The 11,708-nt window shown below is 35.8% G+C and overlaps 1 protein-coding gene across 1 annotated transcript in view; it reads left to right on the forward strand.

Annotated features, from left to right (window-relative positions):
- Nucleotides 1-11,262, forward strand: part of WDR43 (WD repeat domain 43) — a 49,887-nt gene extending 38,625 nt beyond the window's left edge. Inside the window, 7 exon segments of the mRNA XM_032652672.1 lie at nucleotides 2,844-2,930; nucleotides 3,529-3,560; nucleotides 4,537-4,600; nucleotides 6,658-6,771; nucleotides 7,277-7,346; nucleotides 9,499-9,548; nucleotides 9,650-11,262. Of these exon segments, the coding sequence (XP_032508563.1) occupies nucleotides 2,844-2,930; nucleotides 3,529-3,560; nucleotides 4,537-4,600; nucleotides 6,658-6,771; nucleotides 7,277-7,346; nucleotides 9,499-9,548; nucleotides 9,650-9,832 (600 nt within the window). The 3' untranslated portion in view covers nucleotides 9,833-11,262.
- Nucleotides 11,263-11,708: the final 446 nt, after the last annotated feature.

Here is an 11,708-nt window from a genome sequence, read left to right on the forward strand (position 1 = left end):
TTGCAGTTGAATCAATTGAATATCCATATAGAAAAAATGCATCTCAGCTCTTTCCTCACATCTTACACAAAAGTCTACACAAAAATAGGTCACAGACATAAATGTATAAACCAACCCTCAAAACTTCTAGAAGAAAATTGGAGAAAATGTTACGCAGATTTGCATGGAAAAAGCCTTCTTAGGTTCATCACAAAAAGCATGAAACACTTAAGGAAAAATTGGTCATTTGGATTTAATAAAAATTAAAAACTTTTCTCTTGAAATGACACTGTTAGGAGAATGAAAAGGCAGGCCACAGGCTGGGGAAAAAAACCCAACTTATATATCAAAGGATTTATATCCAGAATTGATAAAGAACTCTTAACTCAGTAGTGAGACTCAACTCAAATAAAAAACAATTGGTAAATGCGTGAACACATATTTCATAAAAGAATTCCAGTGGCCAGTGAGTGCATGTAAAGGTATTATACATCATTAATCATCACAAATGCAAATTAAAACCACAGTGAGATAACACTACATACCCATTATAGACTGATTAAAATTTAAAAGACCAGTACCATCTATTGGGGAGGATGTGGAGTACCTGGAACTCTCATATCTTGCTGAGGGGAATGTAAAATGGTATGCCTCCTTTGGGGGACAGTTGGGCCATTTCTTAAAAGTGAAGGACACATCTACCATAAGATCCTGCCGTTCTACTCTTAGGTGTTTACCAAGAGAATTGAAAACAAATGTTCATACAAAGGCTTGTACACGAATGGTCATGGCAGCCTTATTTTTAATAGCCCCAAACTGGAAAGAATCCTGAACACATGAAGGGATAAATTGTTATCTAGCAATGTAAAGAATGTATATTGCTTCATCAACAGCATGAATGAATCTCAAACTTATGCTGTGAGAAAGAAGCCAGACAAAAAAGTACATACAGTACATACAGTTTGATTTCATTTATAGAACAATTCTAGAAAATGCAAACCAACATGTAGTTCAGCGGTTGCCTGAGGACGGTGGGGTGGAAGGGAAGGATAGAATGTAAAGGGTGCAAGGACACTTGAGGGTGATGGAATGTATTACAGTGTTTGTTTCATGGGTAAATATGTATGTCAAACTGATCAAATAGTACACTTTAAATGTGCACTGTTATGTTTCAGTTATAATACAGTAAAGTTTAAAAAAAAATCCCATCTTCAGTATCATCTCCTTGCTACTTGTAGCTGTGGTTTATAGTCTTGGCAGAAGTTAATAATGCTAACTCCTCTATTCATTATCATTTTGCTTGGTTTGGGATAACTTACTTTTTGTGTGTATTTTTAATTTGAAAATTGTTATCATAGAACCTCTGTCTTTAGTGAGCATAAGGATTATCTGAGAGCTTGTTACATTTTTCTGTCCTGCAGTTTGGAATAACTTCTAAATAGCTAGGCCATACATACCATTATTTGCCTGTGACAGTTTTGGTTTACACCTCTTAACTTGGTGTAATTACTAATAGTGACTCCTTTCATTCACAGAAGTGTCCCAGTTTGGACAACAAATTATCTGATCACTTATACATATAGCTGATTCACTTCCTTGTACAGCAGAAACTAACACAACACTGTAAAGCAACTGTACTTCATTTTAAAAAAAAAAGTATTTGTAGACTAGTTCAGACAATATTCCCTATAACTTGTACATGATTGGAACTTTGTGATAACTGATCTATAACAAAGACTTGATTTGAGGGATGTTTAGTATCATCAGACACCTTGTGAATTATTGTTTAACTTAGCATACTTTGAACCCTGTGTTCTCATTATTTCAAAATGACAATATTAGGACAGTCCATCCGTCAGTTCCCCAGTGATTATGTATAAAAATACATAATCTTTCTTTTGCATAATAAACTTTGTAATTATGTCAGTGATAGTTTTTAAATAGTACTTAATAGATTTAAGAAGGGTTTGGTGTAAAGACACTTTTACAAGCAAATAAAATCCATAGGGAATTTTGAAAGGGTATGTTAAGACCATTAAAGTAGGTTGAAAATGAACTTTCCGTGTTTTTGCCCTGTAATACCTCTACTGTTCATATCCTGAACGTGATCTTTATAGCAACAACAGCCAAAACATAGCATGCACCAACCATTAGGGAAGTTCCTCTAGTTGTAAACCCTTTTGAAAGGTAAATATTTGAAAGTATTAAAGAGGAAGGGGGTATCTGGACTTTGAAACCTGAAAGGACTCATTTCCCACCCTCTCCTCTAGATGAAGCATCTGGGTGGGGTTTGGAGAAATAGAAAGGCCTGCCAGAATTTGGACTAATCTGCTCTATCTCCTTTTCTATCCATACAACGTGGGTGGAGACTGCGTTTCACCCTTAAAGTTTTTGACTCAAGCACTCATTATATGATCTTTTGATTGGCTTAAAATTTTATCAGAAACATTTAAAAGGTATGTTTGTTTCCTTGTAATGTGATTTTAGTGTGTTTTGCTCACTCTTGTGTTGATACGGCAAGATATGTTTCATAAAACAAAGGTTTGAGAACTTCTCTAAAGTGGTGTATATACCTGTATTTAAATGTCGAGAGGTGTTCTTTTCTGTTTTATATCAAAAATTAGCTTATAAGAATTTAGAATTTGTGGAGCAGAAACTTGTTTAATGGAGTAAATGTCCTGATACTTGAAGCCTGTACTTGTCTGATAGCCATAAGACATAATATAACATTCTCCATTTATTCCTAATCTTTATTTGCTACAGTTGAGTATTGCTTGGTTTTTAAGATAATTTTTAGTGACAGTATTCCCTGTAGTGTCCTTAGTTTCTGAGTATGCTTATTTACATTTTTTTTTTTCTCACAGAAAGTACTTCAAACTAGGAACTTAAACCTAATAAAGAGAACTGTACTAAGGATGCCCCTGCATACTGTCATTCCGTTGTTGCAAGAGGTAACTGAGTACGCTTCTCATTTTAAGGTCCTAATGCTATGACTCAAAGACAAAATCCAGTATTCAGAGAAATGGATTTGCAGTATGTAAGCAAGCAGGGTATTTAGAGTTGATGGTAGATGATCACTAGATCTACTCAGACAAAATTTGCCTAACCTAGATTTTTTTCTATGTATTTTAAAAATTGAGATATAATTTACATACCTTTAAGGTGTGCAGTTCAGTGTTTTATAATATATTACAGATTGTGTAATTGCCACATCAAAAAGAAATCCTGTACCCACTAATCACTCCCCGTTTGTCCTTACCCCCAGTTTCTGGCAACCACTAATCTATTTTCTGTCTTTGTGTGTGTTCTGGACATTCATTCATATAAATCCTAGCCTAGATTTTTATCAGATAATTATTTTTATTTTGGGAATGTATTCCCAGATTATGTTAAATTGGTTGAACATTTAGGAGTTAGGAAATTTAAGAATAATGATTTCCTAATACAGTCATTCTTTTCCTTTGTTCTTATGGATGTGTTATCATGGGAATTCATAGAGATTGGCTGCCTCTGAAGTACTGTTGCTAATACTGTTTTTCTCCTCCTCAGCTTACAAAGAGATTACAAGGACATCCTAATAGGTAAGATGTTTAGGCGACTTAAATTGCTTTGATTTTATAAATATTTTAAATGTGATTGTTTAAAAACAGCAGTGTCTGGCTGCATGAGATTACATAGTAGGTAGCCTCAAATTCTAACTAATAAAACTCAAAGTGTCAGATATTGCTCTCTGCACTTACTTTAAATTGAATGATTCTTATTTCTCAGATTGTATTATAGTTTTTCCCTTCCTTTAGAAAATTTGAGGTTTTTCAGCTTTATTATATCAGGTCATTTAATGGATTAGTCTTACTTAATAATTCAGGACTAATCACGATGTGTAAAACTGGACATTTGTAGAACATGCTCAGCCTCTGGTAGTTGCTTAAGACACTACAAGGAAAGATTTTATATAACTAAATTTTGTGGGTCTTTTTTGCTAATTTGATGATTAAATATTTATATAAGGTGTTGATATCTCAAAGATCTCAGCTTGTACTATAGTATTATCAGAGTCTATAATACAGTTTTTCTTTTCTAAATTTTTTTTCATGATAGGCTCCATTAGCCTTTGGAGCTCACAGGGGAAATCTAAAGATTTCATTAATTAGGCCCGGCTCACATTTTTGGTCTATATTTGTCTTAATGTTGGTGTGGAAATCTTTTGCTGTTTGTACCTGATGATGCGTAGATGATGGGCTCAGATAGGAGCATAAAATGCAGAGTCAGCTGAGCTCAGTTTACTGCCTTGGTATCAGCTAATTACGAAGTGAAGCATAGGTTTTATATCTGGAATTGAATGATTTTAGAGGAAGGGATTTTTGTCCTGTTATCTAGTCCCTCCCTTCCTCAAAAGATGAGTATATTACACAGACCTCAAATAGACCCAGTGAAAGAATGAACGACTGTCATATTCACAGTGGTTTATTTATTAGAGTCATCTTCTAGATCTTTATAACTCCATTGTATTTAATTTTGAATTTGTGAATATTAGTTGATTTGTGTTTTTTTTTTCAGTGCTGTTATAATGGTTCAGTGGCTAAAATGCGTGTTAACGATCCATGCCTCCTACTTATCCACAGTAAGTCTTTTCACCTGTAGTTGCTGAACAGTTTGGCTTTGATAAGGATTATCAACTGATGGCTTAACAAAACCATTTTCTCTCCATCTACCCTTTAACCATCAGCTGCTGCTTTTAAAGAATTTGTTTTTTCCCCAGGTGCAATGTCATGTTGTCATCATTGTTACCTTTTATAAACTGGCCCTTTTTTGGCCCAGATTTTAAAAGTAATATATATTCTGTAGAGAAGCTTGAAAAATACAGAAAGGAGAAAAGTTACATACTAGTCTTCAGGTGTTTTTCTATATACATACCTGTTTAGCAAACTTATCTTTACATTGTATGTATCTCTCCCATCCTCTTCTAAAAGCTTAGTAGCTTTTTAAAGTTTATATCTATGCTAACATATCTATATTACCTTGTGATAAAAATGAAATGAATATCTTAATACCTGACGTTTTGCTGGGGCTACTGTCAGCTCTTGATTACCTATACAGATGGAAGGGAGGGAGCATAAAATCATAAAGCAGCACCAAAAAAAAAAAACCAGTTTTATATGTCACAGTATGAGCTGGGTTATTGCCACATCATCAATTTAATTATAGTTTAAGCTAGAAATAAAATTATGCAGTTGACTCATTCTTCTTTTATTTGGTTATCTAGAACCTTACAATAGGTTTTCTTGAAAGATTTTAGTGGATAGTTGAAAATTTTTAATTACTCCTTAAACTATAGCTCTTCCCTTCTTAACAGTTTCACCCAGTTCTTGCCTGATCACTGTCCCTTGTTCTCTGTCTCAGGATCCTTTTCCTTCAGTAGTCTGAGATAGGAAAAACCATTGGTTAACCTGTTTTGAGTTCGGCAGTTCGTTCTTTGTGTGTCTGTGGAGATCTCTGTCAGGATGTTAAAATGCGGGGAAGAGATAGGAAACAGTAAGAATGCATATTGGGTTTCCCTGCTTACAGAAATCTTGGGAGTTGGATTGCGGGCAGTGTCTGAGTGGCGTGGTGATGGGCACGGAAAGATTACCACAAGCATAGGACGACACTCATTTTGTGACTTCATTGAATTGCTTAGAAGCAAAAAGAGCCCTAGGTGGACTTGTAGTGAAATCCCTTCTGGAATCAACCCCTAAGTTATAACTACTGGAGTAGTAGTCGTATAACATTCTAGGTCAGGGCAAAATAGACCATGGAAGTATGGTACAGGATGGACTCCAGCCCAAAACAGTTTTCTCTCCTCAGAAAACAGTGCTCTTCCCCCACCTTTCCTTCATTTCTTCCTTCCTTATCAGATATCTTTAAGTACCTTCTCTAAGTCAAGGACTGTGCTAGGCATGGGGGCTTTAGTAATGTACAGACACTCTCATTTTTACTGTTTAAAGTTTAACATTTGAATGAAACACTCTTATTTACTCTCGTGTCAGAGATAGGAGGGCAAGTAAAGGCTAATTAAAGGGTAAAGAGTGGGGTCCCTTTTTCTGAAGCTCTGGAGGGACAAAGAAAATAATTTCCTGCTTTAATTTCTGAAGTATAACTCAGAGGGTTAATTAACAGGAAGTATGTTTGAAATACCATAAGGTCAGCTTTGTATTCTGTCACTTTGTCCTGCTGGTCTCTGGAAGCTGTGAAAGCTTCCTCTAGCTGCTGGGACCTAATGGAGGTAGATAGTGTGATATCATCAGAGAGGAAGTTTCAGAGTGAAGCCCTTTTTAGCCCAGAGGTATGTGCTTGGGGTTACTCTTTAGTTAGTGTCTCCTTAATATTGATCTTCTCTGAAATAATAAGATCAACACAAAGAAGTCCCACCCTGCAGTTTGTCTCTTCTTGCAGTTTCTCCTTCGGACCTTGCATCATTATTTTTTTAATGTATTATTTTTTTGCTGTTAGGACAGTAAAGACCTCTGAAAATTTGAGACGTTGCTAGGCTGTGTGACAAGCAGCCACTGCCACTGGAAGTGCAAGCATTTGCTGGGGGCTGAGTACTCAGGCATATCCGAACATGATTTATGTATTTGTTATCCATGTTTTATTATAATAGTATCGAAGTATCATTTTTTTGTTGCTGTTGTTCCTTAGTTGCCTGACCTGGTACCCCAGCTGGGGACACTGTACCAGTTAATGGAAAGCAGAGTAAAAACTTTTCAGAAACTCTCTCACCTTCACGGAAAGCTCATCCTTCTAATCACGCAAGTGAGTAAATCAGATTGTTTTGTGCTACACTTTTGAATGTGATGGGAATGGAGAGAGGAATAAGGATTGTTTACCTGAATGTTGAAAGCACCCTGTTTCAGCAAAAAATTGGTAAATCAGGACCTAGTTTTTGACTAGGAAATGTTATATATTTGACAGTAAGTTAACTTAGTTCTGCCTGTGTCAGCTTTAACTCGGAGGTTCTCACCGTCATATTTCAGTTGTTAATACAGTTAGAGTGGTTGTGGTGCTATGAACAACGAGTCAGGGTATTTCTACAGCTTTTTGTCGCAGAAAGAAATTGGATTACCTTAAAAGTATTTTCAGCCTTTACGGAGTAATTCTTTCTTGTATTTGATGAATATGCCTTTTGCCCTGTATTTGATCTACATCGTATTAAGGTCATCTGTTATAGTGGTTGAGGATGAGTTTACTGTTGGGGAACGTTGTGATGCTTGAGATAAACTTACACTCTACTTCACAATAGCACTTGATTATCTTTCAGGTTACAGCATCAGAAAAAACGAAGGGACCGACTTGTCCTGCACAGAAGGCAAAGTTGGTGTATGAAGAAGGTAAAGCTTGGGGCATAGGCTGAACATTTAGCTTTTCACATTGACTCAGTTCTGTGACTTTGTAAAAACATCAGTGTGAGATCATGCTTTGACACACACCTTCCCTAATAAAACGGGCAAGCTTGTGGCAAAACTGGCAAAAATGTGATCAAATAAAAAAAAGCGAAGGCACAAATATAATACAGAAACAAAAAAGGGCATTAGGTATGGAAGAGATTTGAAGAACACTATGAACAAACTATGTCAATACAAAAAACCTAGATGGTGTAGGTAATTTCTTGGGAAACTTTAATGACCAAAATTGACTTAAAAATAAAAAGAAATAGAAACCTAGAACAAGCTAATAGCTTTAAATTGATTTAGTCAAAACCTTTCCCTGTAGGGTACCAGACACAGGTTTTATAAGTGACTTTTACCAGTCTTTAAGGAACAAGTCATTTTTGTCACGTACAAACAATTTAGACATTTTATGAGTCAAAATCGGACAAGTATAGTCAAGAAAATAACATCTCAGGCCATCCTCAAATATCCGGAGTAGCAGGTTGATTACAGAAGTGCTTAAGTAAAATAATATGTCATTACCAAGTAGAGTTTATTTAAAGATTGTAAGATGATTTAGCATCAAGAAATCTGTTAATGTAGTTATTACCATGTTAACAGGTTATGAGCACTGTCTATTATTTTAATAGATATAGAAAAATAATTCAATGAAATTCCGTCTTTGTACATCTCATTATTTGATAATCTAGTCACACCATTGAAATATTCAGATAAGCAAGTTTACTGGATACCAAGATCTAGCAAAAAGGAATCAGTAGCATTATTATGTCCCAATAATGTATTGTATGTCCATAATGTCCTGGTTAGAAATGTCCTAGGAAAAAAGATCTTATTCACAGCAGCAACCAAAACTATGAAGTACCTAGAAATACCTCTAAAAAATGAAACAAAACCTTTATAGAGAAAACTATAAAATATAACTGAAGGACATAAAAGCATACCTGAATTAATTAATTATACTTTTTGTGATTTCCCCCCCCCCCCCCCGGTTTTATTGAGATATAATTGACATTTAACACTGTGCTCGTTTTAGGGGGGTACAACATAATGATCCTATATGTATATATTGTGAAATGATCATCACAATGTTTAGTTAACATCCATCACCACACGGTTATAAATCTTTTGTTCCTGTGATGAGAGCTTTTAAGGTTGACTCTCTTAGCAGCTCTCAAATAAACGTTACAGTATTGCTAACTGTGGTCCCCGTGGTGTACATTATCTACCCAGGACTGACTTATCTTATAATTGGAAGTTTGTGTCTTTTGACCTTCACCCATTTCCTCCACCCCTATCTGACACCTCTGGCAACCACCAATCTGTTCCCTGTATCATTGAATCTAGTTTTTGTAGATTCTATATGTGAGTGAGATCATACAGTATTTACCTTTTTCTATCTGACTTATTTCACTTAGCACAAAGCCCTCAAGGTCCATCCATGTTGTTGCAAAGGGCAGGAGTTCCTATTATTGCATGGCTGAATAATAATCTATTTTGTGTGTGTGTGTGTGTATGTATCACATTTTCTTTATCCATTCTTCCATCAATGGACATTTGGGTTGTTTCCCTTTCTTGACTATTGTAAATAATGCTGCAGCGAACATGGGAGTGCAGTTATATCTGAGATCCTGATTTCGTTTCCTTTGGTATATATTTAGAAGTGGACTTGGTGGATCATATGGTAATTCTATTTTTAATTTCTTGGGGAGTCTTCATACTGTTTTCCATGGTGGCTGAACCAGTGGAAAACATTCCCATCAGCAGTGCACAGGGATTCCTTTTCTCCACATCCTCGGCTTAGTTTTTTTGTTTTAATTATTTTCTTAATTGAAGTATAGTTAATGTACAATGACTTAGTGTTTTAGATGGGATTTTGTTAGGGTTTTGGTACTTTGTCCTGATCAATGAGATCTTGATGGAATAGTATAATACATGTACTTTTATGCAGATAAGAATATAAACAATGTTCCTTCTTGGATGATAGCTGAATATATTTCTAAAAATAAATTCAGGAATCTGATTCTTTTTAGCTTTCTGGGCTATGTCCTCTGCTTTGATCACAAAGTTAAAGCTTGTTTCCCCCTTCTTGCAGAATCTTCTGAAGACGAGTCTGATGATGAACTAGGAGATAAGGATTCTGATGTGAGTAATTTGTTTCCTGGTACATGAATCTGCCTCATATCTTTGTACCCTGTAAGAACGAGGCCTTCAATCATGCTTTCCTTGCTTAATATCTCTACCAGGATAATTGGGATGAAGATGAGGAAGAGAAAGGAGGTGAAAAAGATGAGGATGTTGATGAAGAGGAAGAAGAGGATGCTGAAGAAAAAGATGAAGAAAATGGTGAGGACAGAGACGTGGCAAGTGAAAAGGAATTAAATGGAGATTCTGATTTAGATCCTGAAAATGAAAGTGAAGAAGAATGAACAGAGGAACAAGTCAAATGAACTATGGAAACTGGCTCACCTTCCCCACTGCTGCCGAGTTCTCCTATGGAGGGTTGTCTCTGTGACAGATGCCAAGGACCGCTGCACATTTCCAAATTCCTAATGGTGACTCCCTTGCCACTTTGCTGTCTTGAGCACCCCAGACTTAACTGTGTAAATAAGAGAGTTTCATTCAAATGTTAATAAACTTTACACAGCAAATAGATACATTTTCTGCAGTGTACTGACATGAGTGTCCAATATATGGTATATTTTTATAATGTAATATCCCGGTATGATTGGTTATGCCAAGAATTGATGTAAGTGAAGATAAAGACATTTCCCATGTAAGGGTCAAGAACTGGACTTTGGTGAAGGAGTCAGCTCTTATCTCAGGTTGGTATCTTTCATCACATCCTGGTATGAAGCAGCACTAGTGAAAAAATTTTAATTTGGTACATTTTCATAAAATATGAAGGGATAAACTAAAGACGGGGGTAAAAATGATTGTGACTAAAAAAAATAGAATCACCAGTATCCCTAGCTTCTCTATTGACTGGTAATCTGATTTGAGTCAGATTGAATATTTGGAGTGCTTCCCCAAAACAGCCACTTATTTTTTAAGCTGTCATGTGAAGTATTTTTTTAAAACACAGAAAAATTATGATAATTTAAAAACTAAAGAATTAGCCATATTGAGGATTTTTCTTGACTGCAAGTTGCCTGTAAAGAATCATCAGTGTATAGATTTAGAAGTGCTCGTTACCTGCAACTTTTTAAAAGATTCAGTTACAGCTGCTTTTGAAGAGGTTTTCATTTTTATTTAAATTACTAATGGATCAAAGAACAGTTGTTTATTTTTTCTCTTTGGTTTTAGATATTAATGATAACCTTGTTGGAATTTTTTTCCAAAGAAAATATTTTTATAATTCCATAATTTAATGTGTTCCTTTTCATTACCCACTCTTGGCAGTGTTAGGGTATGTTTACCTTAAAATAAATCCGACTCAAGATTTTTTATGTATGTATAAAGAAATATTTTGGTGTGCTACAAAAGCCTTCTCAAATTATCAGTAATTTTTTTTTGTTTGTTTGTTTTGTTAAAAGAATGAGCCAGTATTTGCTTAGTGCTCTCTAGGGAACATGCAGATGGAAGCTCAACTCTAAGAAAGGGCTGGGGAGATGGGTTTATTTTTCCCACGTGTGAATATGTAAAACATAAAACCATTATCTGAGGGACTTCTGATATCGGTGGCAGACAGATTTCTGTGCTCAACTAATAGAGCTGGAGCCATATAGAGCATCTTGGGAAAGTTAAGAGTCAGCTACTGGTGTAATGTATAGTTATATTTGTCTATAAATGGAGCTGTTTATGGCAATTTAATACCATTCTCTTTGTAAAGTGAATAAATATTCATCTTTACCCAGTGCTTGTCTTGTGGTATATGTAGGGGAACATAGCCACAGGTTTGTGCTTGTGGTGTGAAGGTTTTAAAAAAATCATCTTACTCCACTAGCATTAATAGGTAAATGCTTTCAAGGCTTTTTGGATAATCTAGCATTTGTAACAAAGTGAAGGAACCAAGAACTTTGTTAGGAGCTAGTGGTTATTTCTTGCCCCACCTGGCAGGGCCGCGCTCCCACCACCCGAGGTTGCGGTGGCAGTCACAAGGGTGCACGTGCCCATGGCTCAGGCCGTGTCCTGTGGCCTGGGTCAGATTTCCCCCGCACCTGGCTCTACCTAGAGAACGGTAGTAATTGCTTACTGTTTCTTGTTTTAGACAAATCCAGAGTTAAAATTACAAACTTCTTGCAAAGACTTTTCTAGTTTCAGGGTATTCCACTCCTAATCCAGACAACAAAGTTTTCAGTATGT

This window comes from Phocoena sinus, chromosome 13 (genome assembly GCF_008692025.1).
Source record: "Phocoena sinus isolate mPhoSin1 chromosome 13, mPhoSin1.pri, whole genome shotgun sequence".
Classification (NCBI taxonomy): Eukaryota; Metazoa; Chordata; class Mammalia; order Artiodactyla; family Phocoenidae; genus Phocoena; species Phocoena sinus.